Source organism: Echiichthys vipera, assembly GCF_963691815.1.
Source record: "Echiichthys vipera genome assembly, chromosome: 16".
NCBI classification, from domain to species: domain Eukaryota; kingdom Metazoa; phylum Chordata; class Actinopteri; order Perciformes; family Trachinidae; genus Echiichthys; species Echiichthys vipera.
In genome coordinates, this window is record NC_139841.1 from 22231681 (window position 1) to 22259654 (window position 27974).

The 27974-nt window shown below is 41.3% G+C and overlaps 2 protein-coding genes across 6 annotated transcripts in view; one reads left to right on the plus strand and one right to left on the minus strand.

Moving 5' to 3' along the window:
• cdk5rap2 (CDK5 regulatory subunit associated protein 2) overlaps positions 1-11646 on the plus strand; it is a 33480-nt gene extending 21834 nt beyond the window's left edge. For 3 of the 5 annotated variants that reach the window (XM_083930315.1, XM_083930316.1, XM_083930317.1), the window contains exons 33-51: positions 2-103; positions 546-688; positions 1829-2232; positions 2389-2621; positions 2966-3017; positions 4408-4577; positions 5301-5648; positions 6245-6370; positions 6505-6621; positions 6845-7034; positions 7654-7784; positions 8149-8361; positions 8468-8557; positions 8678-8940; positions 9130-9282; positions 9370-9508; positions 9849-9895; positions 10012-10066; positions 11170-11646. In XM_083930315.1, coding sequence (XP_083786441.1) covers positions 2-103; positions 546-688; positions 1829-2232; positions 2389-2621; positions 2966-3017; positions 4408-4577; positions 5301-5648; positions 6245-6370; positions 6505-6621; positions 6845-7034; positions 7654-7784; positions 8149-8361; positions 8468-8557; positions 8678-8940; positions 9130-9282; positions 9370-9508; positions 9849-9895; positions 10012-10066; positions 11170-11294 — 3101 coding nt within the window. In that variant the 3' untranslated portion in view covers positions 11295-11646. The remainder of the gene's footprint in view (position 1; positions 104-545; positions 689-1828; positions 2233-2388; positions 2622-2965; positions 3018-4407; positions 4578-5300; positions 5649-6244; positions 6371-6504; positions 6622-6844; positions 7035-7653; positions 7785-8148; positions 8362-8467; positions 8558-8677; positions 8941-9129; positions 9283-9369; positions 9509-9848; positions 9896-10011; positions 10067-11169) is intronic. The other 2 variants (XM_083930319.1, XM_083930318.1) reach the window with 2 other exon arrangements.
• A 181-nt stretch (positions 11647-11827) lies between these two features.
• nup188 (nucleoporin 188) lies at positions 11828-26679 on the minus strand. Its single transcript, XM_083930455.1, has 43 exons — positions 26661-26679; positions 25193-25247; positions 24858-24931; positions 24687-24771; positions 24482-24562; positions 24310-24354; positions 24104-24196; positions 23875-23994; positions 23510-23721; positions 22944-23058; positions 22589-22789; positions 21971-22051; positions 21785-21877; positions 21557-21676; positions 21348-21474; positions 21017-21175; positions 20701-20827; positions 20502-20589; positions 20322-20398; positions 20093-20207; positions 19811-19931; positions 19650-19716; positions 19080-19205; positions 18721-18961; positions 18400-18606; positions 18116-18285; positions 17911-17980; positions 17586-17653; positions 17301-17496; positions 16871-16948; positions 16675-16760; positions 16412-16557; positions 16134-16312; positions 15721-15921; positions 14827-14919; positions 14560-14712; positions 14181-14318; positions 13989-14063; positions 13441-13656; positions 13186-13317; positions 13026-13099; positions 12670-12799; positions 11828-12508 (listed from the first exon to the last, which is right to left on the minus strand). The coding sequence occupies exons 1-43, from the start codon at positions 26669-26671 to the stop codon at positions 12329-12331; spliced, it is 5226 nt and encodes a 1741-aa protein (XP_083786581.1). The 5' UTR covers positions 26672-26679; the 3' UTR covers positions 11828-12328.
• Positions 26680-27974: the final 1295 nt, after the last annotated feature.

Sequence of the window (27974 nt, forward strand, 5' to 3'; positions counted from 1 at the left end):
GCTCTGGAGCAGGATGACAAAGGCGTGCAGGTGGATTTGCAGGACCTGGGTTACGAAACCAGTGGCAAGAGTGAGAACGATAGGGAAGAGAGCAGTAGCACAGGTAGACGGCTTTTAGACAGACCTTGCATGTCTGTCTGCTGAGTGGACACTAATCTCAAATGTGGATAGATTCTCTCTATATGTCTGCATGAGGAGTGAACAAGGGCAACTCTTATCTCTTACCTTGAGGAATGTTTTGTTAGGATCCCATAACCACACACTCTACTGGTTTTAACCTGGTGTTTCTCTGCACTACTCCCAAATTTGAATGGTCTGTCAATGATTTTGCACTGACAAATTCTTGCATGTTTCCACTCTGGAGTTTGGGAATGTCTATCGAGCACTCATTAACCTTTCACTTTTATTTCTTATCTTATTATTTCACAGCCCAGCTGTATCTCAAATGATTTATTTCTTATTATGGCACTATCAACATGTTTTCCACAATTTCTAATGCTTTCCTATTCCCTAGTTGATTGTTTCTGTGTTCATTGTGTTTCCAGATCTAGAGGTTGGCGTCAACCCTAGTTGCAGCGCCTCTAGTCTGCCTTCACAACACGAGCAGGCCACCTTCTCCTCCACTGAAAACCTGGACTCAACCTCCAGCACCCCGTACCCTAGTTCCCCAGCTCTCAGCTCAGCCAAGGTATTCACCTTTCTTTGCGCTTTGCATTTCTCATGTTGACATACATGAGCAGTGCAGATAGATACTCTGTATTTAAAGAGTTCACGGGCTGGGGTCTCTCTTTTTTTAGCCTTTTCAAAACCAAAAACAAGCAAAAATGTAAGAAATGCATTTAACATTGTAATAGGTTACCACTGTGCAGTACTTCCCCACTGGCCCGGAAGCAGCTAATATGAGTGTAGACTAATATTAGTAGCTCTTTATTGTAACTGAGGAAGTTTACATTCCAGCAACCCCAGCAAACATTACCTGAGACCTGTTGTTTGCCACTGGTTAGTCCTCATCCTTTACTTTTGTTACGCTAAAAGTGAAAATATCGTTTAGAAATTTGAGCAATGTAAGGACAAAATAACGGTCTGATCTTGCATTTTTCCTTATGAAACATGCAATATAACACCAAGACTAATGAGCTCTACACTGCAGTAATGTTTCAAGAGCAGAGCTGTCTAAATTTTTCTTAGCTGGTGGAGATGTTAATTTGTTGTCCGGGACATGCATGGTTAGCCTCTTTTAGCACATCATTATGCATATTAATACCCTCTTTACATGGTTCTTGGTTTAGGTCTATTCAGATAGAAAAAAATAAAAAGTCAGCCGGGGTGCATTTTAAACAAACTGCAGATAAATTCTTCTGGCTACAGTTCTTCACTGCAGCCAGCAAAATTGGCAGTCGCTGGCTAGAAATGAAAAGCTTTTGTATACATCTGTGTGAAATCAAGGACCCATTGTTTCAAAATGACCAAGAATTGTAAACTGCACTGGTGCCGTGGGAGGACAGAAAGCTTGACAGTTATAGCAACAGTAGTCTGGCTCACTGGATGTACAGTGCATTGGGGGATATCGTGGGATAAAGGCATTCTCCTGGCCTCATGCTATCTCCGCTATAAGGTTTAGCGCAGCCCAAGACATTTCTGATTGATTTAAAGAAATACAAACAAGCCAGGCCGTTTTTTTTCCCCTACCACAATGATAAGCCAATGTAGCCAGAACATACACCGGCACTGACACAGCACTGTGGAGATAGTTCTGGCAATGGCAATTTGCCACTGTACGAATTGTGACCCAAAATATCAGTAGAAACTCTCTCCTGTCTGTTTTCAGGTCAGTCTGAAAAGCCTCCAGGTCTATGACGAGTACGGTGTTTCAAAGGACCCTCTGCAGCTTCAGGGACAAGTCAGAGAGCTGAAGGTCCAGCTGGAAAACCAGACCAAACTCATCCTCCAAATGCAAAGTCTTCTGCGTAGGAGCTCCCTCTCCAGTGATGTAGCTGCCAACACCTTTGATCCCTCAACCGTCAGGGATCAAGAGGGGACACAGAGAGAGCACCATAGCCAAGACAGGAGCTACAGAAGCGGGCAGCTAAGGGAGAAAAAGGAGGGTGAGAACCAGCCGATGAAGGATAAAACCAGCCACTCGAATATGGAACTGGAAAGAGAGAGGACACTGAACAGAAGCACAAGTGAACAGCTGCAGCAGACCCACAGCCGCTCCGCATCACCTGCAAGGTCAACACTCTTCCTCAGTGCATTATCAATATTATACTATACTTCTACACTGGGTGAATGTGTCACAGTCATTTTGAAAATCAAATCTTGAGTCATACTGTTGCTGACTTAGTTATTTTCTTTCCCCCCGTGCTTGCCCTCATTCTGTCTCCACAGACTGGATTCCCTGGTGCAGTCACAGGCCAGGGAGCTGTCACAACTAAGGCTGCAGATCAAGGAGAGCCGTAGGCTGGGAGCCCTGCAGCGTCGGCAGCTGGGCGAACTGAGCAAGGCCTTCAAGGAGCTGCTGCAGGCCGGCGAAGTCGACTACTACATGGGGGAGGCGGTTAAAGAGCAGCTGGACAAGAGCTTGAGCATTCTGGACAAGCTGGAGGGACGGCTGGACAAAGGTAGATCACAAGCACAATTTGATATTTGATTCATCATACAGCACTGTGCCAAAGCACACAAATCTCCAGCCAACACACATGCTAATGAAGAGTAAGAGAATAAAGTTAGGCTCTCCAACTTGATACTTAACCTCAATATTTAACAAAGTTAAAGGCAGGTACTAAGTTTTAAAAACAGCTGTGTTTGAGTCATATGCAAACAGTACTCTCCTATTGTGCAGAAATGTCTTGATGCTTTAATAAAGAGAGAGCACTATCAGAGAGAGAGGAACACAAAAGAGCAGTCATTCGTAACTGATTTCCACAGACAGGTCCTTGACAGCATCTTTTCCTCTGTCTGTTAGGAGAGTCTTGTCTGGATAATGAGGACATGGTCGCCCTGGAACTGTCTCGCAGGTACGCCCTTAAACTTTCACACTGCGAACAGAGTGTCTTTTAATCAATTTTGCTCGTATTCAATTTGTCGCATGTTTATTTGTCATGGAAGTCAACTAGAATGGTCCATTCCTTCCTAATGTTAGGTTACAGCGATACTCTAATCACATGCTTGAATGAAATGGTTTGACATTTTGGGAAATATGGTTATCCACTTTCTGGTGGATAGATTGATGATATGCCACATAAATGTCGTCCCGGAGCCAGCAGCCACATGGAGGAACAAATAGCCTGGCTCTGTCCAACCGTAACAAAACGGCAACAAAAAAATAGTCCAGCACATGACCCTCTTTTAAACGTGGACTTTACATGTTGTTTTCTTTTTTAGGAATTAAACAATTTAAATACAAATTAGATATAGCGTGTTAATTTGTCACCAGTTGTGTGTTCTGAGTTCTAAGTTGATGAGATTTATTTTGACCAGTTTGGATCGTTCTCATGAAACTGAGATTTGAGATTTGCTCGCTGAGCTGTTTTGGTGTTTGTCTCGTGACCCTTTTATAGACAGCCCCCCCCCCCCCTTCTCGACCCAGCCAATTGCCTTATGACCCCAGGCGGTGCGTGTGCTGTTGATTTGGAATAGTGTCCTGCTGTTGACCTAATTATTTCAGTGACAGCCAGAACATTAAGGTTACACTGCCCCCTAACTGGGTCACCGTTGTCTCTGAGAAACACACACACACACACACACACACACACACACACACACACACACGTGTCAATGTTCTGGAACAGTATCATCCAAAAAGTAAATTAAGCTTTAAAGTTGATTGGCCCGATGGCAAGTGTCTTTTTTTACTGTGACCCGGTGCAGGGAGAGAAATTAAAGTTACTCATAGTGACATACGTTAATCGATATTATTACCGATGTGGGCAGCCCTGGGGAGCTTCAACAGGGTTCACAGCTGTCCTGTGAGGAGAGCATGAGAGATCCTCTGGACAGCCCGGCTAGGATCCAGCGGGAGATAGATAATCTGCGTCTGGAGCTAGAGGGCGAAAGAGAGCTGCTGCAGCAGCACATCGGCTTCCTCGTCCAGCAGAACCTCACGCTGGCTGAATGTACCAGGGAGCAGCTTGACCTGTGAGCGGGTTTGATCCAGACAGACAGCATGACGTTTGCTGTGAACCTTTCTTTCATATTTTCCAGCTGTGTGTTTCTGCTGAAAGTTGCAAGTCTTCTCGTCAGGGACATATTTTTCTTGACATCTCAGATGTCTCTTGGGTGCTGTTCCTCGCGCTGTGTACTTCTTTGTTTGACATGGTTACTCATTCAGTGAGATGATGTGTGCACTTGTTGCATCCTCTGGGAGACTAAGTGACTAACGTGACTAATTTCTCCTCCTCCTCCCAGGTTGGCTAAAGAGCTGCAGGAGAAGAACCGTCTGATCCAGAGCCTGCAGGGCCAGTTCAGAGGCCAAAGTCCCAGCAGCCACCACAGCTCAAACTCTGATCCGTACCATTCAGACAGGACCTCCTCCTGCCAGAGCAGCCCGACCACACAAAGTGACAGTCGAGTCCACAGTAAGCACAAAGATATGTTCATATAAGCTGCAGATTTTTAGATGTGATACTTAAACATATACTTAAACTTAATCTTAGTCTAGTACCCTATAGCTTATCTGTTCTTTAAAAAATGCATATTGTCCTCTTTTCTTGACTCAGTGGTATATCATTGAGACTACCTGAGTCCTTGTCCATGGGCCCTGCTAGTCTAGTCACAGTCTGTAATGGCACTTATTTTCCACTCAGATCCATTCTGTTGCAGTGAGGCATCCCACAGGACAAAGGCTGCAGGCCAAGGGTAGCGCAGGTGTCCAGTTTCAATCAGCCCCACTAAGAGTTGCATTATTCAGTGGCAACTATCCGGTTCAATCTTCAAATTGTGTTTCCCTCAGGAAAAGAGACAATGTAGGCTATTACAGAGACAAGTGAAGCATGTGGATATGTGAGAGGTCCTGCAGAGGGGCCTGTAAACCCACTAAACTCACATTTTCCTTTCTGCTACACTAACTCTGTATAGTTGCCAACACTTTATCTGTTTGGCTCCTCACGTTTCAGAGTGTTGTCAGTGCTTGCTGATATTTTGGTTTACCAGCTCTAACTATAGAAGGTGGAACATGACCTAGTATTAATTTAGGTATGTAATAATGAGGGATGAGGGGTAACAGAGAGGTCTTTCATACAAAAAGTGTGTCTAAAAAGGCACTTTAGACCACCCATTGTTGTCACTCTGTGCATCGTTAGGCCAGCACAACCCCTCTGAATGGACAGCAGCAGTTTTTCCTACTGTGGGAGGAGCTCAGGAGGAAGGTGTGTGCGGTCACAGGGACGCTGCCAGCAGACTGCAGGGCCTGCAGAGGGAGAATGGGCGACTACAGGAGCAGCTGAGGGACAGCGAGGAGCTCAACACCACCCTACGCAGTGAATTGGACCTGCATCGTTCAATTATGGCCCAGACCAGCTCCCACCATCAGGAACAGGATCACAGCCATGGCCAGGACGCATCCGGGCCTCAGACAGATGTCCATAAACAAGACGGAGACACCGGCTCACAAAAGAACGCTGCCGAACAGCCTCACACTATGGCTTCAGGTAAATGTGGGTCATAGGTAGGCTGATTATCATGTTAGTTAGTTTATTTATTATTCATTTTTAAACTTTACATAACAATAGTGTAAGTCTAATTCAGAAACCAAAATGCTCTCATAATTTCATTCATTCAGGTTTTGCTATTTGATGATAGTGTCACAGCATTATGGGGGTTTACTGTCTCAATGAAAATATGCAGGATTATTTATTAAAGGGGCACAGATTTCAAGTTAGTTTTGTATTCAGCCTCTCAACAATTGAATGGCTCTGGAGGAGCTTCTTTGGAAAAAGTCGTAGTGATGTCATCAGCATTATCTCAGCTTGGGCTTGGAGAATACATATTTTTTACCAGAAAGTCTGTTTTACAAACTTTGTGTGGTTGTGGTGTTTGAAAGACACAGTCATTTAGACTACTATGCAGGGAGGGTTATCAAGTTGAATTATAGGAAATGTAGGGTCTAGTGTTGTTGTAGTTTTCACCCATGCTAGAGATTAAAAGTCAGGGTATTTTGACAATTTCCTATTTTCAAATCTGTTTTCAATCCTAAATCTCCTTTAAGTACCCCTATAATTTAGCTCTGGGCATGTGCTTCTGTCAGACTCGCTGGTGGAACATCTGCAGGAGATCCGAGCTCTGCGCCTGCGCCTGGAGGAGAGCATCCGCACCAACGACCGTCTTAGGGAACAGCTGGAGAAGAGATTAGCGGAGGTGGAGAAAGACCCAGGTACACACCTGAAATCACCTGCCTGTGTTTCATTTTCTCTCTGTGTGATTATTAAGTTGTGTGAAATGCATTGTATGTTAATGATTTAGTTCACATATTTTTTGAGTGATGAGTGTGTATGTGCCTATGTTCAGCAGCCACAAACATCTTCATCCACGGCAACGAGGAGCAGGGTCAGCTGGCCAATGAGGTGCGAATTCTCTGGGGACAAAACCAAATCCTGAAGGAACAGCTCAGCCTTGGGTCTAGAGGTAAAACACAACACAAGCTCACTTTGTACTATAATCATTACTCACCTTTTCAGTCAGTACGTTTCCACATACCTATTTGCCAGTCTGGCTTGGCTGGTTGCTGTTTTGCCCAGGACTTTATCAAAAACATACACACATCTATGACTGAAGTGGTGCTTGCAACTAACTTTAACTTTACAAACATAACTCTTCACTAACTTTAAAATGTTTTAATTTCCTTCAGACAAGCAGAAGGAGAACGAGAAGCTACGGGAGACTCTGGCCAGGCGGACGGCAAAACTGGAGCAGAGCAGAAGGGAATGTGAAGCTCTGAGGCAAGAAAACAGACAACTGCAGGAGAGGCTGGAGCACAGCAGCCAAGAAAACTCCCAGCTTCAGGAGTCACTGCACTACAGCAAGGAGGAGCTGCACAGGTACACACACACACACACACACACACACACGTCTCCTCACTGTACACCAACACTATCATTACAACCTGCAACTGCACAATGCAACTAATTACCATTCATTCAAGAGTCATTATCATTACTATTATTACAGCTCAGAAACAGGATAGCCTATCATTTGTAGGCTAATCCACGAACACACATCCATAAATACCATGTGACCTCTTGCCCCGGGACCTCATGACACGGGGAGTGAGGCTGACACCCGAAACCTGGAGTCTAGTTTACTGTCAGATCACTTTTCCTCTCCCTTTCCTTTCCTCGTTTCTTTAGTGTGTGTAGTGTGGTGGACTTTATACTCAATGGCCAGCAAAGAAACCTATCTAAAACTAATAAATCATCAGAACTTTAATGCAGTTTTTTGTTTGAGATGATTTTTTGCTTATTTTCAATTAAATAAAAACAAAAATGTATCCCATGGTTTAGAATAAAAAACAAACACAGGGAGCCCTACACATACAGTGCAGTGCATAGAAGTAGTTGACCCTCTCTATTCCCTCTTAGTTGATAAATATGAATCATAATTTTATAAGTAATTGAATTTGATGTGTATTTGTGCGTGTGTGTGTGTGGATGCTTCCAGGTTGCAGGGTGACGTGAAGCTCCAGAGGCAGCAGCTGTCTGACTCCCAGCATCTTCTGCAGTCACTGCGGGTGGAGCTGCACGTTCACGAACAGATCAAGACGGAAGCTCAAACAAAAACAAAACACAACGGTACAGCCAGTTTTGTTTTAAAGAGCCTATTGTTGTGTTATCTAGTTTAAATCATAGGTTCATTAATAATGGGGTCAAGTCAGTGTGACATAGCCAAACTCAGACATCAAAGATTTTTTAATCAAAGGTGAACAATGAAAATAATGTAGAACAAATGAACTCTCTCTCTACATTTTCTTTTTTTGAAGTGAGTGCCTTCAGAGAGCAAAGATAATGTACAGTTAGACCGTATAAAGTGACTCTATGTGGTGGAAAGAGAATGCTTTAAGTCATTCTGGTCCAGTTTGCTTCTGTGTCCTGTTGGTTTTCTGTAACACAAATGAGACTAATGACTTTCCCTCTCCTTCACTCTTCCTCTTGGCAGAATCCAGTGAGGCGACCAAGGAGCCCGTCCCTGTTCCTCCCTCCGGCTCAGTGGACCTGGGCGAGCTGCTGCTGGAAATCAGACACCTGAGGCTGCAGCTGGAGAGGAGCATCCAGACCAATACAGCACTGCGACAAAAACTGGAGGAGCAGCTGCTTAGAGGACCCAACCGCTCTGAAACCATTAACATAAACTACCTGCTGTCCTCTCCAGGTAAGCACAAGGCACAGTCTCATATGCTGATTCCATGTTGCAGGTATACAGATAAACACACAGGGATCTGCCTGGCCACTAAGTGTTGGTTTTTCATTTGTCTTAGATGAAGGAGGCAAGTCACCCCGTCATGAAGGATGTGATCCTCTCCGTCACTCATTTCAGAGTCACAACGAACACACCTGTGTCCTCCATGGTAAGAAAACCTCATCAGAATTAGTATCATGTTAAATTATAACAGTGAATAAGCCCTTACAGATAAAAAGCATTGTACATTTCAGAGAGAGTATAACGGTATTTCAAAACCTCTTTCCAGATGACAAACGTCGTGCTCATTCAGATGTGGACGGTGGGTCATTCAGCAACAGCTCCGGTGACAGTGTCTCCGGCGCTCCCTCTCGCCTGGTGCCGGGCCACCGGATGTGGGCCAGTCGCAACGGCCGCCATATTTTGGGTCTGATTGAGGACTACAACGCCCTCCGCAAGCAGATCTCAGAGGGCCGTAAGCTGTCGCGCAGCATGGTCACACAACTGCAGGAGAGTCTGCACGCACTCAAACAGCAGGGCTCTGACAACAAGGTACTGCCAACACGCCATGTTTTAGATGTTTTTCAGTTGCCGTCTGTGGTGTATTAAACAAATTAAATGTATGAAATCAATCGTAATAAGGTCGTAATACCAGTAATTTTAAAAACAAACTTTTCATTCCACAGCTTGCACAATTTATAAGTATTTAGTGTTAATGCCATTATGTGTACATATTCATAGGTGACAGAACAACAACAACATCTGAAGAGTCTGAATGGCAGCGTGGACACCATGCAGCACGTGTTGGAGGAGGCTGGTCGACTGCTCAAACTGGTGTGGAGAGTCTCTTTGCCTGCTGGTAACATAGCAGGGGACGGCGGCAACAACCAGCAGGTAGACATGTACTAAGTATTCTGCGTGTACCCTAGCTAATTAAGTATCTGCAAAACCAAAGCTTAATCTTTTTATCCTCCTTATCAGGATGAGCTGCTGAAAAATGAGATGGCCAGACTGAAGAGCAGGCTGTCACAGCAGGAGAGGATGCTGAGTGGAGCCGTCAAACGCCTCCGGTCAACCAACCAGCTCAAAGAGGGGATGGAAAGAGTCATCATTGATCAGTGTAAGGTTCTCTTGTTTGACTTAGACACTTACTGTACTGTATACTCGTAAAGATGCGTCTTTACATCTACTTCCATTTTTTAAAAGTTATTTGTCAAGCTAAACTGTCAAATATTGTCTGTTCCTGGCTTCTCTAATGTGAGGATTTGCTACTTTTCTTTGTTTTATACAATTCTAAATTTAATATTGTTGTTTTTTTGTGACAGAAAATTGTGAAAAAAATGTTGTTGCCCTAAGCAACAGTCCCAAACACATCTACAGAGTTCCATCTCTGTTTACCAATGTGAAAATAAACTGGGGTATGTGACTTATTTGATGTGAATTTCTTGCCCCTAATCCAGTGTATCTCACCCACGGGGTGTTGAAGAAAGCCAGGGGGAATTTAGAGGTGAGTTTACCAAAGACAAATGTGCCCCAGTTAAATGTGCCTGTGCGCAATGATACATTGTCCTTCAGTGAATCAATCTTCTTTTCCTTCTCATCCTCTATGTGAAATAATGATAGACAAATTACTGCACCCTCTTTGGCCTGAAAGGCCTGTCTGGAGGACCAGACGAAGGTCAGTGTGGTTGAAGTGCAGGCTTTGAGATTGATCTCATGCATGAGACCCGATTTGATTTGATTTTGTCTATTGCATGAAGCATATACCAAAGTATTAAAGTATCAGGAGCTGCTCAGATTTACCAGTTTATAGGATCAACTCAATACATTCTACCGTTGTGTATGTATGTGAGTTTTTTATGACTCTTTTGGCTTATTATTTGGACACACTTTTCTATTACTTTTAAAAACAAATGTTGCCATGCCTGTTTTAGACAGGCTATCCTATTGATCTTATGCATGTGACCCGATTGATTTGATATTGTCTATTGCATGAAGCATATACCAAAGTATCAATCTATCAGGAGATGCTCAGATTTAACAGTTTATCGACTCAGTCGTGTAATACATTCTACCGTTGTCTGTATGTCTAAAAATGCCACCCTATAGTCAGTTGACATACTATGCCAGGGGTGGGCTATTCCGGTCCTGTAGAGCCACTGTCCTGCATGTTTTAGGTTTCTCTGTGCTCTAACACACCTGATTCTAATGATGTGCTTGTTATCAAGCAGCTGATGCTTGTCATAGTTTGATTATTGTTAGACTCAGGTGTGTTAGGGCAGGGAGAATCCTAAAACATGCAGGACAGTGGCTCTCTAGGACCAGAATTGCCCACTCCTGTACTATTTTTCTGGTACACACTTTTTTCTATGACTTCTTCAACAAGTTATGATATGACTAGGTCAGGCTATCGTATGACTGATTTAAGCATTTTTTGGAAATATTATATTTTGACTTTTTTGCCACTCTAAACTATGACTTTTTTTGTGGACACACTTTTCCATGACGGAATTGTTTTTGTTTTGTTATTTCATTTTTTTGGACATATTATATTCTGACTTTTTTCGACATCTTTTTTTTTTAAATTTGTGAGAAAAAAGCCCCAAAAATTGGTAGAGCAAGTCCTAGTATACCGACTAACTATACTGTGGCATTTTTCAACATACAGACACAATGGTAGAATGTATTGTGGAAACTTGCATTACAGGGAAAAGTTAACATCAGGATTCCCTAAATAAACTACACAGACATATGTACTGATGTACTGTACTTTTGTTTCAGGAGGTCCCAGTCAATGGCCAGTAGGGGGCGCTACAGACCTCCAGTCTTCCAGAAGAAGTGCGGACAGATGCTCTGAATCCTCAGAGGATCACAATAGCGATGTTTCTTTACACAGCAGCTACTAAATCTGCTGGTTCAATGCCCTACACTGCTTTTGATAATGTAGCTTCGAGTTCATCAGGTCTCATCCTGCCTTTCTGTCCTGCTGTAAAACTGTCACCTTACTCTCCATCATCGAATCCTTTTTGTACTAGAATTGCACATGGCCCGCCTATGATTTGATTGATTTTAGGTACTCAAGTTGTAAAAGTTCTTTTAAAGAAAAATGCCTTTGTAAATAGTAAATCCTGCATTTTAAATATTTTTCCTCTAAGCTTTTATATGATGCATATAAGAAAATGTATTTTATTACTGACTTGTTTTGACCTTTTTGTTCTCATCGGTCAGTTTATGTATAGGATGTTCCAGGACTACTGTGTGTTCAAGGAATTATGTGCAAATGCAGTAAAGAAAAGAATCTAATGATGAAACATAGTTGCGGTACAAAAGTCCCTTTATTTGCATATACATTTTTCTCATTACTAATCTTTGCAGCTGCTTCAAATATGGATAAGCACAGATAAGAAAATAGGAAAGTTCAGATCAAGACTTAGTGAAAATTAAGAAGTAGAAAAGGTATAATGGAGCTTTACAGAATAAGCATTACTACTACACTTAGGCATTATACACGAGAAGATTTGAATTGAAAGGTCTAATTTTTTAAGTAGCACTTGAAACATGTCTTGTCATTAAGTATCATCAAAGTGACCTATAAAACTAGGCCTTGGAAAGATAAACCACAGTCAGTGACTGGTGTTTAGTAGCACCAAGATCTCTTTATAATACATGTTTGGACAGTCAGGCAGCTTCTTGTTGGCCTTACAAAGTAAACACTTTGGTTGTGGTCATGTCAATTTCAGTTACAACAGCAGTTTTGGCAAGATGAAATAATGGCTCCGATCGTTATCAAACATTATATTACAATAAACACTCACTCCAGGTCACAACATTGTGCTATTTGAACTATTGTAATAACTGTGTACATGGTATTACACCAGAAAGTCTGTTTTGTTACTGTACTACTGGAGGTAAAAAACAAACACTGTTGGCTTTGTAAATCTTATCTCTGCACAAGTCGGACAAAGGCCTGAACCAGCTGGATGAATGGCTCCTGGCCCTCATGGCTTGCCTTGGAGCCTGGTGTGGCAGGTTTGGATTGAGATGAGGGGAGGATGCCGCTGGCAGGAGACGATGGAGAGCCCCTGCGGAAGTGGCGGGAAAGGCTCGAGAGTAGAGTGCTCTGGAGGTGAAGAGGAAAGTTAGGTCATACTGAGGAAGATTATTATTAAAGATAAGGCTGATGGTGTTCTTCAATGAAAACACAGAGGAATGAACTGTCAGAGGCTTCTCATACACAAAATTACTTGAAACAAAGAGGTTAAGAGAGATGTGATGTCTCACCAGTTCAGAGCTGAGCTCCTGCTTGAGCCTCTGTTTGTCTCGGGGGAGGATGGAGGGATCTTTGAGACACCGAACTGCCTGAGAGATCAGCACGTAGAAGCAGTTCTCCATGGTGAACATTAACAATGACCTGAAGAAAAAATAAGTACAACTTCTTTAGGATATCAAAACATCTCAATTTAATATCCTAAAGAAACGTGAAATGAGTTGGAGGAAAAGATCAGTACAACTCTGGCTGTTGGCTGTAGCTTCATACAGACTACAGACAGTTAACTTCAACCTTCTCACCTAACTCGCAGCAAGAAAGCAAATCAATTGAAATAATACTTGACGTAGGTGGAGGGAGATGTACTCACTTCAGAGCTTGGATCTCCTCTGATGAAGCCAGTGAGGCTATGCTTAATGAAACTGGCTCTTTCTTCTTCTCCATCTTTGAACACAGAACACAAAAACAATCAGGCATCCGCTGTATGTCGACTGTAGTTGAAGTTATTCGTGGTTACACTGAATATCTACCTCGCTTAACATGCTCAGGGCCACGTTGATGGTGGCCAGCAGGGTTCCGAACGAAGGAGCCACATCAGGGTCAAACGCCGGAGTTGTGAAGCTGAGCACAAACAGGGTTCGAAACTCTGCCAAGTCCATACTCTGTAAAGACAGGAAAACAATCTTAAATGTCAACATGTGGCATTTTCTTGTGATGGTCATTATCAGGATACATTTAAATAATTACTCATTTTGGAACTACATGAGCAGGATGAACAGGCTGACCTGGTCCAGGAGTATCTGGCAGCAGTCTGGAGTGAAGTGCTGCAGAGTTGCCAGAGTTTTGCTGAGGATCTTCAAAAGACTGCACTGCACAGCCAGCAGGGCCTTCTGCTCGGCTTCCTCTCTTTCCCCTACACCGTTTGCTTCTTTAGATGGGGTTTGCGGGGCCCGTTGTGTCCTGGGAAGAGGACCCGGGGGCAACGCTTCGCCATTTTTGGCCTAAAAAAATCCAAAGCAAACATTAAGTCTAAATCAACGTAAACATCTTTGAATAAAGCCATAGAAAAGTGTGTCCCCCGCTAAAAAAAGTCACAGTTATTATGTCAAAAAAGTCAAAATATAATAGGGCCAAAAAATGCTTAAATCAGTCACAGGATAGTCTGTCTAAAACAGTCATAGCATAATTTCTTGAATTTTTTATTGGGTTCTTTAGTTATCGGCCGATTACGTTATAATACATTGGTTATAATACAGAACAGATATGTACTGATGCTGCAGTGCCTGTTGTTGTCATAATCATATAAAACGTAGTAAATGTCCTGGTTTCTGACCTGGAGGTAGTGATGAAGCATCTTCTTGCTGTGGAGCAGATACGTGCAGGTCTGGCACAGGTAACACAGGTTCACCTGCAGGGAGGAGACAGAAAGAAACATACTGACTGACTGAACACTGCAGCGTCACTGCACCAGTGGAGCTGTGGTGTTTTCATCTTTTGCTGATGTGGCGCTTTCTGCTGGACTTGCCTGCACATCTCTGAGCAGGTTGGGCAGGTGAAACTGCCATTCTTTACAGAAGCTCGAGAGCTGCAGCAGGAAACCGACAGTATGATCCGCCTCGTCCAAACAGGCCAGGCTTTGCACTGTTCGCACTGCATTCAGACACTGAGCAGGAGAGAAAGAAAAGGTCAAGGTAAGTAATGTTAAGGTCAACAAGAAAAACACCCACATTACAACCAAATTTTCTTTCTTCTTGTAAGAATATTTTTCTTAGTGCGTTATAGTATCAAAGTGTAGCTTTGAGGAGAAGTGATATGTAAATGAATTCAAGAAATTAAGAGGAACAGTTTATAGATCAATCAATTCATCAAATTTTGTAATAAGACAACTGTCATTACAGTCATACCTGTAGTATGCGTTCTTGATGTACTCCAACAAAGTCCAGGGCTTCGTTGATGAAGTTGTAGCGCAGCGTCTTGAGCAGGCTCTCCATTAAAGACATGCAGAGGCGGTACACCCCCGGCCAGCAGGCGGAGTCCTGGGACTTCTTGGAGAAACTCTGCTCAGAGACATGGACGGACACACTACGCTATTATATCATACTAATGCTATGTTATTTAGAAAGCAAGGCAGAAAAATGTTTCCGTAAAGGCTAGAATCTTATTTTTATTACCTGTGAAACTCCGTTTGAAGACACCTCATAGACACTCAGAAGAGGGAGGCAGATAGTCTGGATGACCCCTGCTCCAGCAACAGCTGCTGCCCCCTGGAGGAGAAATCCAGACAAATCTTTAAAATGTGAAATCATAAACTGATAAAAAGGTTTGAAGAACATTAAAGGATGAGGCATGTATGTTGATGTATCCGAAGCCTGATACAGAATATTGCTCTGTGCCATAGAAAATGTGTGTTAGTCGTCAGCTGAAAAAAGTCAACAAACCTACTCGTGTTTGAGTAATGTTTGCCAAAAACCACAGTGTCCAGCTGTGTTGGGACATTTATGAGCCATTCTAAAAATATATATTTCTTCAGAAGCGATAAACAGGTTTGGGGTTGACAGCCAGCGGCTGGATAGGGAAAGAGACGGACTAATAAGCCTTCTAGATCACTAAGATCCTCTGAGACCAATCTGTTGGTGGTTCGCAGAGTAAACTTAAATCAAGGGAAAGCATCTTTCAGTCACTATGCAACAAACAGCTGGAATAAACTTCCTGAAGATGTGAGACTCTCACCCACTCTGACCACTTTTAAAACTAGACTGAAAACTTTTATGTTCACCTTAGCTTTCTGCTAAATCTTTGCACTTTTAACATCCGCACTGTTTTTATTGTTGTCTATGTTTTTATTCTCTTTGTCTTTCTGTAATGCATTTTAATTCATGACATGTTGTGCTGTGAAACACTTTGAGTCTGCCTCATGTATGAAAAGTGCTAATAAAGTTGCCCTGCCTTGCCTTGCCCAATGTATTGATAGTTTTGTTTCACACTATTTATTGGCAAGGACAAACACAGACGTCCTCCAGCCTTATTCTCTAAATATCGCAGCAGAAAAATGTTTTTGTTGTTACCTGAGGAGTGCGGGCTAGTGTGAGCAGCAGGTGAAGTGCAGCCTCGGTGAAGTAGAGGTTGTGTTTGGATCGCAGACTGAGCTCAACAGCGCTGAGCACCGAGGGCAGAACCGGAACCTTCCTCATCACTGAGACCCAGTGCTCGCCATCCTCGTCGGTGCAACACAGCTCCTTTGCTAAGTGAAGCGCTAACACACACACCTGGTAAAAAGAGTGAAAACGAATTTTATTTCCTAAAGTATTTTTTCATATCACAGTAATGAAGGTGGACCGAAAAAAGACATTTGTCTACGTAACAGACCACCAGAGGCAGTGCTTGACCCCCCTGGATCACTGCCGGTGTTATTCACAAGATCACAGAATCGTCTCATGGGTTCAACAGATTTCTGTCCATCATTCCTGTCTCAGCTCACCCCATCTCTCTGGTCCTTCTGTGGACCGCGGAATGACTCAGTCTCCATGCTGTCCTCGTCCTCCACTGTCTCTCCCGCCTGGCTCATGTGACGAGTATTATCGATGAGCGCCAGAGACTCATCTTTCACCGTCTCACACACGGACAGCAACAGCTGGGGCAGCTGAGAAATATCTCCACCTAGTTGGCAAATAAATGAATGAACACCAAAGATTGAACAACAGACCACTGCCACCTTAGATTAAAACACAGACAACATAAGACACACACGTCCCTTACCATTGAGTCCCTGAATCTGCAGCACAGAAATGAGTGCAGAAAAGATTTTGGCTTTGGTCCTCTCCATCATCTGCTGGTCAGCTTGAAGGACACTCTCCAGGATCAGGGAGAGGGGGGACAGGATGTCAGGAGCAGTTGCTACCACACTGGAGACAGGAAAAGAGAAGTTTATTAGAGATAAAGAAGTTAAGATACAAGTGTGTACTGTTGACTACGACATTAAGGAAACCTATAAACTCTCTGTCAAATGCATTAATACATACCATCTCCACTGTTTGAGGAGGATGAGCAGTAGAGTGGCCATCATGGATCCAAGCCGAAGACAAGGCACAGACATGGGTGTAGTCAGCTGAAAGAGACAATAAGAGTTAGAAAGTTAAATAGCAATAAAAGGAGTATGAATAGAAAAGAAGTGAAACAAGAGGGGAAAAGAAAATATATTATGCAATGATGACTTACAGCAGCTTTGGTCCCATCGAGGACGTCCATGAAAAGCTTCAGTTTGGTCGAGTCCTCTGTTAGCTGCATCACATCGGACTGAAAACAGAAATAAATAAACATAAATACACCAATCATCACTGAATCCATCCAGGACACTCAAACTAATCAATCAGAAATAAAGGAATCGTTTGACATTTTAAATGAAAGAAACAACATTCAACATATTAAGAGAACTTTAGAGGTTTTTGATTACTATTAAACTATTTTTGCCGCTTTTCAAGTGAACAACTGAGTGCAACACTATGAATGTCTCCCAGGAGAAACGTTATCCGATTATTTAAACAATATTACATCACTGCCCGTCTATTACAGTAGACTTTTCACTCTGCCTTCCAGTTTAGTTCTTAAGAAAAACTAGAACAATAATACACTCGAGGATCAGACATACATGGGTCGTGGAAAGAATTAGTAGCATCCGCCAGGCAGAGATCAACATCTGAGTCTCAGGGAAGGAGCAGATGCCTTCCTCCTCCATCTCCGCCACATGGCACACTATAGACTTGACATACTGGGACCAGTACTCATATCGCCGTGCATTTGAAAACTTCTGGAGCCCATCTTTCAGAGACTGCTCCAAGGAACCACTGCAACAAGACAGGCATAATGTATCTCAATTACTTGAGATATGGTATAAGCTAAAGGGAAGTGATGAATTTGGGAACAATGAAATTACCTGACAACATAGTAGATCTCCAGGCCGATGATTTTCATGACAAAAGCACACGTCTCCAGAACACAAGGCTGAGGGTGAAATACAATTCTGGAGTTGATATGCTTGACATCTTACTCATACAATTAAAGTTGTTCCGATACTGCCTAAAATGTTGATATGGGTGAGTATGCAAACATATGCACCTATCTGACACCATGTAATACAGCTCTGAAATAGATCTACTTTACAGTAGTTTATGTCCTTTTTTCCTTATGACTTATTTTGAAACTAGATAATAAAAGAAAATTGTATGGCATTCACTCTATAAAGCAGTGTGAAACAATACCTCTGTGGTATCTGATGGTTGGGTGAGGGTTCCAAACAGAGGCGTTGTCAAATTTTCCCAAAACCTTTGTCTGTAAAGAAAAAAAAAAATTATATATATATATATTCATCAAACTCCAATATTCAGTCATTCATAACATCTAGTTGAACATATTTTTATTATTGCAGGTCAAAGGAAGTAATTTTGTCTCAGATAAAGTGCTTACTTGGTACGTAGGACTGAGATGGCACTATCTCTGCGGTCCTGCCAGAGGGCGAGGAGGAAGGCCAGGGCCGCTCGGTGGAGTAGCGGGGGACACCAGTATTTTCCCTGTTGTTTGGAGTCAATCAGGTCCAAAACCACATGGAGACAGCTCCACTCACCAAGCAGAAACTCCTACAGGTAAAAACAATAAATATATATATATATTTAGGATCAAGATGCAACACTACAAAAAGTAAAAACAAACACACTTGTTATTTTTTCTACACATATTCCTGCAGTTCATACCTTTGACCCCTCTTTTCCATCTTTGACTTCCAGGTTAAGGAAAAGCTCAATTAGACCGGGCTGGGTTTCCACAGCGACGGTGAGGAACTCAAGGATCATGACCTTGATCCTCATGTCTTCTGTCTTGCTCTGGAGCCGAGTGAGAAACGCATCCCGAATGGCTGCTGCGTCGCTCCCAAGGCAAGCGTAGACTGACATGGGAGCAACCTACGGACAAAATATAAGTTGAGCATTATGGATATTTACTGTTGTTAAAAAACGACAGCACATCATCAAGACAAAAACCGACAAGTACAGCGTGGATATAACGGAAGTCCTTACTGTGGCGAGTCTTTTGAGCAGCTGGATTGCCAGGCGAGGCAGTGCCGGGTCATGTTTGTGGTAAATATACTTGGCCAAGACGACTATGAGATTGTTGCCATGGCCACCATGTTGTGTCAGGGCCTGCTCCAGAGGGGACACAACGTCAGATGGCGGCTTCAGACGGATGACGTTGTTGGTAACAGAAAAGGCTAGTTTGACTGTCTGGATGAGGATCTGACCAGGACCCTCAGCGCCACAGCTGGATAGCATCAGAGAGAAGGAGGAAATTAGTCCATGTCAATGATGTGGAAGGTTTTAAGATAATTATATCAAAAAACAAAACAGAGAAAACTAGGCATGAAGACTTGTCTGTTCACCTGCTGGGCTGTGCAGCCAGGACCACATCTATGGTGTCCACTCCAACTCCCATGATATTGACGACTGCCTGTCCAGCCTCCGTGTTTGCCAGGCTGTAGATGCACAGAGACTGCAGGGTGGGAGTGCTGCAGAAAGAAAGGAAAAAGTAAATCAACAAACTGAAGTCTGACAGTTAATTATCAAGGGCAATCATGGCAACCAACAATGATTTTCATTACTGATGAGTCCAGAAGCTAAAAATAACTTATTTTTTTAAAGCAGCAAATCCTCACATTTGAGCTGCTTGAATCAGAGGACAATTCATTGATTGTTAAAACTGATGAAGATTAAATGTCAATCAACTAATTCAGCTCAGCTCAAGAATAAAGATAAACATTTTTAACTGAAGCCAGTATGTGGACTTTGAGCCGAGATGGTTTTGGCAAATCACTCTTAACATTAATTTACAAAAGAATAATTAATAACACCACATTGGAACATCCAGTACTGTATATTTCAGTGTGAAATCTTTAAAGTAATTTCAATCATATTTTTCAAATAATAAATATTCTGTTAAGACTTATCCTTACCTGCCCTGGTCCTCTCCCTCTGGACTCAGATTGAGAATGGCATGGATCAGCTCCAAAGTAAGACAGCCTGCAGAAACAAAGAGCCGCCAGAGTTCTATCACTTTTTACTCTCAGTTTCCGGTCTGGTAGAAAGAAACCGTCTTTTCAGCCATGTGCCTTACCTATCCTCTCCCTGACTCCATAGGTGTTGTAACGCCACTTGTGGTACGTGGGCAGCATCTCCTTTAACACGAGCAGCACACAGGGGATCAGGCCTTTGTTCTGAGTGCTGCCAAGCTGACCCTGAAATGAACCAAAAGGAGATAAGAATAAACATATTATGTGCAATAAAGCAGCTGGACACAGATTTATAGATTAATTCAATGTTTTACATAAGTAAAATAGCACTGTCCAACTTCACACGTGGGCTAGAAAACATCTAATTTGGTAAAAGCTGTTGTCACCTTGACCAGGGTTGTAACAAGACGAAGGAAAGCGATGGTCACAGCATACTCCCCCCTGGGCTGCTCAATCTGGACCAGCAAGTTGCCATAGTTCCCTGCCTTCATCCCTTCAGCACTAGAAAGAAAAATGTTTAGTTTAATACTTTTTATTTCCCCAAAAACTAATAGCCTGATATTTTCCAGGCAAATAAAACACTAGGTAGAACACCTTTTTCCTTTTTTCCTTTACCTTACACACTGAGCCATGCTGGTCAAAGGGTTGGAGGCGAAGGGGAGGAAACCTGTGTGATGCAAACTGGACCACACCTGAAGATTAGAAAAAATAGGTGTGTGAGGAGGATTCAAGAACTGTAACTTTAAATCTTTAATTTCACCTCCTGTTCACGTCGGATGAACCCATCCCACCCACCTTTCCAGGCATCCTTGCAGCCAGTACAGACAGGCAGTTCACACAGGAGGCGATTACGTCCACTGGAGGGTTGATGACCGATGTTAATCTGACGGTAAACACACAAATGACAACATTCATTCTTGGTTTCTAATCAAGACTGTTACATATAGCAAGTACAAGATAACAAAACTGTTAAAAGTGTGTCTGTAAAGTTTACCTCTGCAGCAACATGTAGATGCGTGAAGTGAGAGGCAACAGACAGTCTGACACAGTCCAGTCTGTGCTTATGATCTTATGGACCAGGTCCAGGATGGGCTTCACACGTGCACAGTGAGCTATAACATCTAGCACAAGAAAGCCATGTTCAAATGAATTATGCTGAAACAATGAGTGGAATAATAATTTCATAAGTTGACATAAAAAAAACATTTGCTTAACAATATTAACCAAAACATAGAATATTGACAATAACCTTATCCTTCTAAGTATTTAACAATCTTCTTGTGAGAATATATGAACAGACTGTTGTGTACCTGCAGTTGAAACAACATGGAGCAGCATCTCCACCTCACAGGTGAAGAGAGTCCAGGAGCTGTAGGAGTGTTCCCAGCGAACCACATAGCTCTGCTCGCCTCCAATCATCACCTGGCCCAGCACTCCCTGTGGCATCCACAGGTTAGTCTGCCCTGTGCCTGATGGTTGAGACAAAGTGTTACAGTGGAGGTACATCACACAAGAGAAACAGGATAGTCTACAATTATGTCTAGTACAAATATGCATCAGAATCATATTACAGATATTCTTGGGCCCACAACATTTTGTATCTGTGTTCAACTCTCAGAGTAACAAACCAGAAAAACTAACCAAGTGGGTAGAGAAGTTTTGGGGTTTGTCTCCTCCACAGTGTCTCATCATCCTTAGAGATTATATCATTCGGTTTATGTTTGTAGACTTGTGTGTAGAACGACATCTTATCCAAAAAGTTATACACCTGCCACACAGAGGTAAGAAAAAATACATTGTCAAACCATTTATACAGGGAGTGCATATGTCTGTGCATGTGTGAAATCTACCTTTTTAACAGTCGACTTATTTGACAGAAGTGCAGTTAGGAGCTGTAACAGTGGTCCAATTTTGTGAGGGAACATCCCGACGGCACTGTCCAGGATCATTCCCAATCCCATGTTTGGTTTCTGGGTAAAAAACAAAACGTGTACAAACATGTTATCAACAGTTGTTATTTTTATTCCTATCAAAGTTTATTTTAAAGAACCTTCTTTGCTTTGTTTTTTTTTTCTCACCATTTCCCAAAAAACTTCAGCAAGACTGGGAGCAGAGAGGACCTCACAGGCAGCATCGATAAGGTGGGAGGACTGTGTCGCCACACCGCCAGTCTGTCACATGCATTAAGATAAGGCAAGTTACAAACATGAATGTACTGAGTAACATACAGGTATATACATGCTGAATCTGGATGTACTGTATACCTGCAGGCTTTCCTCTTCAAAAGAAGTGACCACAAATGAGAGGAGACCATAGATACACATCTTTGCTGTACTTGCTGTGCACTGGAGAGAAAAAAAAAGTCCACATTTAGACAAAATGTAATGTAGTATAACAGTACAAATACATATGAGAATAAACACTGGCTCCTACTGATATGTGTTTGTAATGGTTTGTTAGGGGTACTTGTTATTTTCAGTGTTGGTCGCACACAAAACATTTCACAAAGCTGCTGAAGTATATTTTCTCAGCCTTGTCTTCAAATCAAAGTCTGGCTGCACTGCATATTTAAACTACAGCTTGAGGGGTATGATGATAAAACCTGTAGCTCAGATTCTGACTATAAAACTAATCAGCATGTTTCCATACTGCCAGGTGGTTTTCATTGTAGCCATCTCATTAGAGACTGATTTAGGTCAGAGGCCCCATGTGCTTCCACTTAACTACCTGGTATAGAAAACCAGAAGCTCTCTGATCCCTTTTAGTAGCTGTGACAAGACGGTAATCATGAAATAGATTTTGTTTTAACTAAAGTTACAGATTTTCCTCCCATCTTCTTAAGAACTTTAATTTTGCCCAAGTGTGTTTCTATGTCCTCTTACATTATTCCCTGAGGATCCAAGGCCTTTCAGCATGGTTGAAATGTACTTGAACACCCCCAGCTGCAAGGCAGTGTTGCCTATTCTCCTGACCACAGGGCTGGATTCGTCCGGTCGCAGAGTGTGTCTCAGCAGGACCCAGGCCAGCAGCACCGGCCCGTGATGAGGGATGTCACCAAATGTCAACAGCAGCTGATCTATTTCCTGGGAGAAACAGAGGGAACACGGAGGTTCAGATTTCTGTGTGGTTTATTCTACCTGCCTGAATCAGTTCACATGCTGTGGGGTTGACTATGATTGCTCTACAGTTACATTACATAACATTTGTGTCAGCTGCATTTAGAGACTGGGGGCAAACCTTGATGACGTCAGGAGCATTGGAAAACTGATGCTGCTCTGTACAGTCTTCCAGGGCACACTTATGCAGGAAATCTATGTCCATTCCCTCAACCAGGATGAGAGAGCTCAAATATCTGCAAGCCAAAGAAACATATTAGGACAATGGGATACATTAAAGACAACACAAGGAATAAAATATTAAGCAATGTACTAGATCGGCCAATAAATGCTGATATATTATGCATGTGTATATCAGCCAATAAGTCACAAGAAATTGCGCTACAGAAAGGTCAAATACATGTTTGAGATCATTCAGAAACAGCCTTCACACCAAATATACTGATACAGTTGTCCCATTCAGTAAATGTCTTGGTCACAGAGGACAAATTTAAGGAATCTCTCAAAGAACATTGGCTTATGTTGTATGTTTATGTAAAAAAGTATATCTTGGTAGCTGAGCATTTGGTTACCCTTCAGCAATGTCACATGCATACCACAGACAGGCACACTATTTATACTTCATGGTGAACAGCTGTCTTTAAACATGTGAACTTCACAAACACAGACACAATGAAGTGCTCTTACCCGATGCGGTCAACCAGTGAGTCCATGCTCTTGTCTACTAGGTGTCTGTTGGTCTGCCGCAACCCAAAGCCTTCTTCTTTGAACATTTTGGTGAAGTTCAGCAGGTCCGACGAGCTCATCTCAAAGTAGGCGTAATACAGAAAAATGATCTCCAGCAGCAGAGACTGTTCCCTTAGACACTGCAGGAACCATAGTGACACCTGCCTCTCCGTCTTAAAAATAAAAAGTCAAAAATGTACAGTTGTCACCATAAGTTATGACCTTTGAGTCACAGAAAAAATGTGAGAAATATGTGATATTTGCATTAGATCTAGGTTACAATAAACAGTGTTATGGTATTGACCAGATATAAACAAAATTATCACCATGAGGTTTCCGTGAGTTTCCCATGTTGGTGCTTCTGCTTTGAAGAGGTTCTCAAACTGCGACTGGTACTTGCTCACAAGGTCCTTCTCCAGTTTATTGACACAGTTACAATATTCGGCCTGGACACAAATAAACACACCCAGATTTATTTTACAGAAGCAAAAACAAATAAACATATTTTTAAAAGGGAGAAATGCCCAATGTGAACCAAATCGAGCTGCTTCTCACCCTGTAAGGATGTCGCTCATCCTGAAAGTATGTCAGCAAGAGCAGGACACATCTGAGCAAGCACATACGTTCCTCATAGTAATAGTCAGCTACCTGTGAATACACACAGTCACACTTTTTGGATTAAATATAGATGTTTAACTATCATATTGAATCAAGTACAACTATACAGAAAGTGTTAAATGGCTTCAGCTAACTGTACTGACCTTCAGGAGCAGTGCCTGGCTTTGTCGCTCATCCTTGAGAACAACCTGCATGAAAGACTCTGTTAGCCACCATCTGAATAGCTCTCATGTCTTCTGACATTCACACAAGAACGGCAATATTTCAGACCTCAATTCAGAGACAACAAAAAATGATCTAAGTAAGATTAGACACCTTTAACGAATCACGAGTTCCTCTGTAGTCCTCCTGTAGATAGCACTGTAAAAGCTGCACACTCTGCTGCTCATCGAGACCCTATAATTTAAGAATTAAAATGACCTCATTTAAGAATTTAATTATTACCAAATGGTCATGAAATGCACCACCAAATAAAAGACAGAGAATCACATGTTTTATGTAAATCAATTTTAACTCTCACCAATAGTTTACTGATCCTCAGACCAAAATCCTTCAATGGTTGTGCAACATCTTTGTTCTCCTTCACTTTCCCAGCAGAGGATGAGCTGGAACAAATGATGGGGACAATTACCTTTCCAGTATGAATCACAGTGGATTTGATGTTGATGTTATCAAAATAACTGTAACATACCTGGGTGGCTTATAGTAACTGAGTCCTTGATGCAGTCTGTCCCAGTGTCTGTCAAGCTCTGCCTCTATCTGAGCCTGTGCACATCGAACATTTCACAATAAGAAAAGAAAATCAGTAGTGTCTATACTGTCAACACATTCTTCATAAGTATGATAAATTATTTGACTATACTAATGTTGTTTTGGTACATCCAAACTCAGTCCAAAAAAAAAGCTGATTCCACTAATTACACAACCAACACTCAAAGTATTGATGAGACCATATGACAATCCTGTCAGAAACTCTGGTTCTACCCCGACACTCTTGCATATGGGGCATGTGGAAAGAAGACATACCGGCTCTCGTAATGCAGATCTTCCCAGCAATATGGTCCATAATTCTCGACTGCTCCTAAGAGAATAACGGGTGTATTTTAGTTCATCTGCATGTGAATGATTTGTCAAGAAAGATTGTGAAGATTTGTCGATACCATTTATAACTTAGATGCTATTGTTTTTTTTTTAAAACATATATGTATAATGTGGAATACTGGATGAGCTAAAAAGAAACATTTCTGTCTGCTAATTCTATAAATAAACTTTCTCATCTTTGAATATATATATATATATATATATATATATATATATATATATATATATATATATATATATATATATTATCGATATTTCATTCCTATAATAAAATAAAAAATAATCCAATAAAAGCTTAAGGAACAAAAACACAAATATTTACTTAACATGCCTGAAAAGGAATAGGGAGAAGCAAAAGCTTATTCAATCCTACCCAATTTCCACTACTATATAATATGAATCACAATGAATGGCTTCATATTTATATCATATCTTCAACACATTAACACAATTTGCTACATATACACAACACGAAAAAGAAAACATGCATATTTTCATATGCATTAACCATAGAAAAAATAATGTAAATAAACAAATAAACAATGTGAGAACACCTGGACAAAATACTTTCTTCCTCCCCATCTTTAAACTGGATATTGCCTTAGTGATACACTCAACCTGCTACACAGCTTTATTCCACATATAGAAACATAAAAAGTGCTTAAAGTTATGCGGACACAAAGCTGTTATAATTTATGTTATAAACTACATCCCCCATCTTTATTAAAACATTGTTTTGAATATTGCCAGGGAGTAGGATGTACGGTATATTGCTTCACAACTTATTTGTGCCGTTTGAAAATGAACCAGATGAGTGAATTTCTATGTTTTTGATTGTAGGAATAGTGACTGTAAAAGTCAGTATATTTCATTTATGCAGGTCGCTTGATGAGGTACTTTCAGTGGCGGCTCATGGGTCAAATTTTCAAGCTGTGCAAATGTTCCATTCAAGTAACCAAAGCTAATCTTACTTTGTCATTGTCGTCTCCATGTCTGGACACTAACGTTAGCCTCTTCTCATATAACAAACCTTCCCTATTGTCGGTTACTGGAACTAAGTGAGGCGCTTTAACTAGAAACGTGAGCGCCTGCCTGTCGTCCCGTTAAATAAGCAGTTATATTTACGAGTCAACTCCACAGACATGCTGTTGTTGTCATGCGGCTGACACACACGCGCTGCGAAGAGCCATTCAAAATGTTCAACTGCTAGCGCTCGCTAAGCTAAGTTAGCGCGGTGCTAACAGCTCAAAAGAAACGCTCACAGACATAAATGTCACAGCGGACAGGGCTTAATAAACACACGAGTTGTGTTTAAATGTCCCCTCGCTGGTAAATACTTGAAAACTATTCAAACAACCCAGACATTAGCTAAAGTTTGTTGCTATCTGCCTACCCGACGCTCATCTCCGATTCCGCCATCTTCGTTCCTGTGCTGTGATTGGCCGTTAAGCTCTGTGGTCATCGCTGACGTAGAGTGCCTACGTCAGCGTTCTTCTTCGCTGGTATTATATCTGTTGTTCTATTGTTGCTTTACTGCCACCTTTTTTTAATTCAATAATTCAGTGCATTGCATGTAGTACAGTTAAACAAGTGCATCCATTCTTATTACATGCTTGCATGCGGATACACAAGACAGACGTAAGATTTACATAAAAGGTTAAGTAACAAACAAACAAAAAAACAAAGGGAAATTACACATTTATATTCGAAGTGTTTATAGAATAGAATAGAATAGAATATAATTACTTTAATGATCCCAGACTGGGAAATTATTTTGTAACAGCAGTAGTGGGTCAGCAAATTAAAACTTTGTACATAACATAAATAGGTTCCAATATATGCATAGTGTATATATACAGTGCACAGTGCGCTATAAACAATAAACAATAATAATATATATACAACAAAATATGCAAAATATACTATAACAATAATAATATATACAAAACAAAAAAAAAACAGTAGAGAGAGCAGAGTTCTCTGTCAGGCAGAGGTGAGAGAGTTATTATAAAAAGTGATGGATTGTGGCAGGAAAGATTTCCTGAATCTGTTGCTACGACATTGCATTAAAATACCATAGATGATTGTAACAGGGATTGTGTCACCGTTTTTTTTTTTCTTCTGAAGGGCTTATATATTTTTTCATAACTGTTGCTTTCTTCTTTGTCATTTTATCAAGGGATTTCTTATATGTGTTAAATTCTCTCTTAAATAAAAAGAGAAAAATCCCCTAATATAATATATATAATCACCACATTTACCATGTCATTTTCTTCTGAATTTCCCCTTGGTCCAGAAATTGTCACTGCCATCTTCCGAAGTAAAATAAGTATTTCCAAATGTTTCACTCATTTTTTTACATAAAATGTTTCTTTGTTTTTTAAAGAAAAATTTCAGGACTTTTCCTCTACACCTCTATCCAGTATAATTATGTTTTCCTGTACGGTGACATTTTATTTGATTTCTTTTTATTTCAATTTTATTTCAAACATGTAAAAAATAAAACAGAAAAGGTCAGAAAATAATAATATTACACAACTAAAAACCAGAGAGATACACGAATAACAAATAAACATTTTTTTTTTGTTTGACATGTCCAAAAAGAAGTATACACTCCTTCCCCTTCTCTATAATTCATTGTTAGTTAGTTTTGAAATGTCTTTATTATTATGATTATTATTATTAGTATTACTATTATATTAATGTA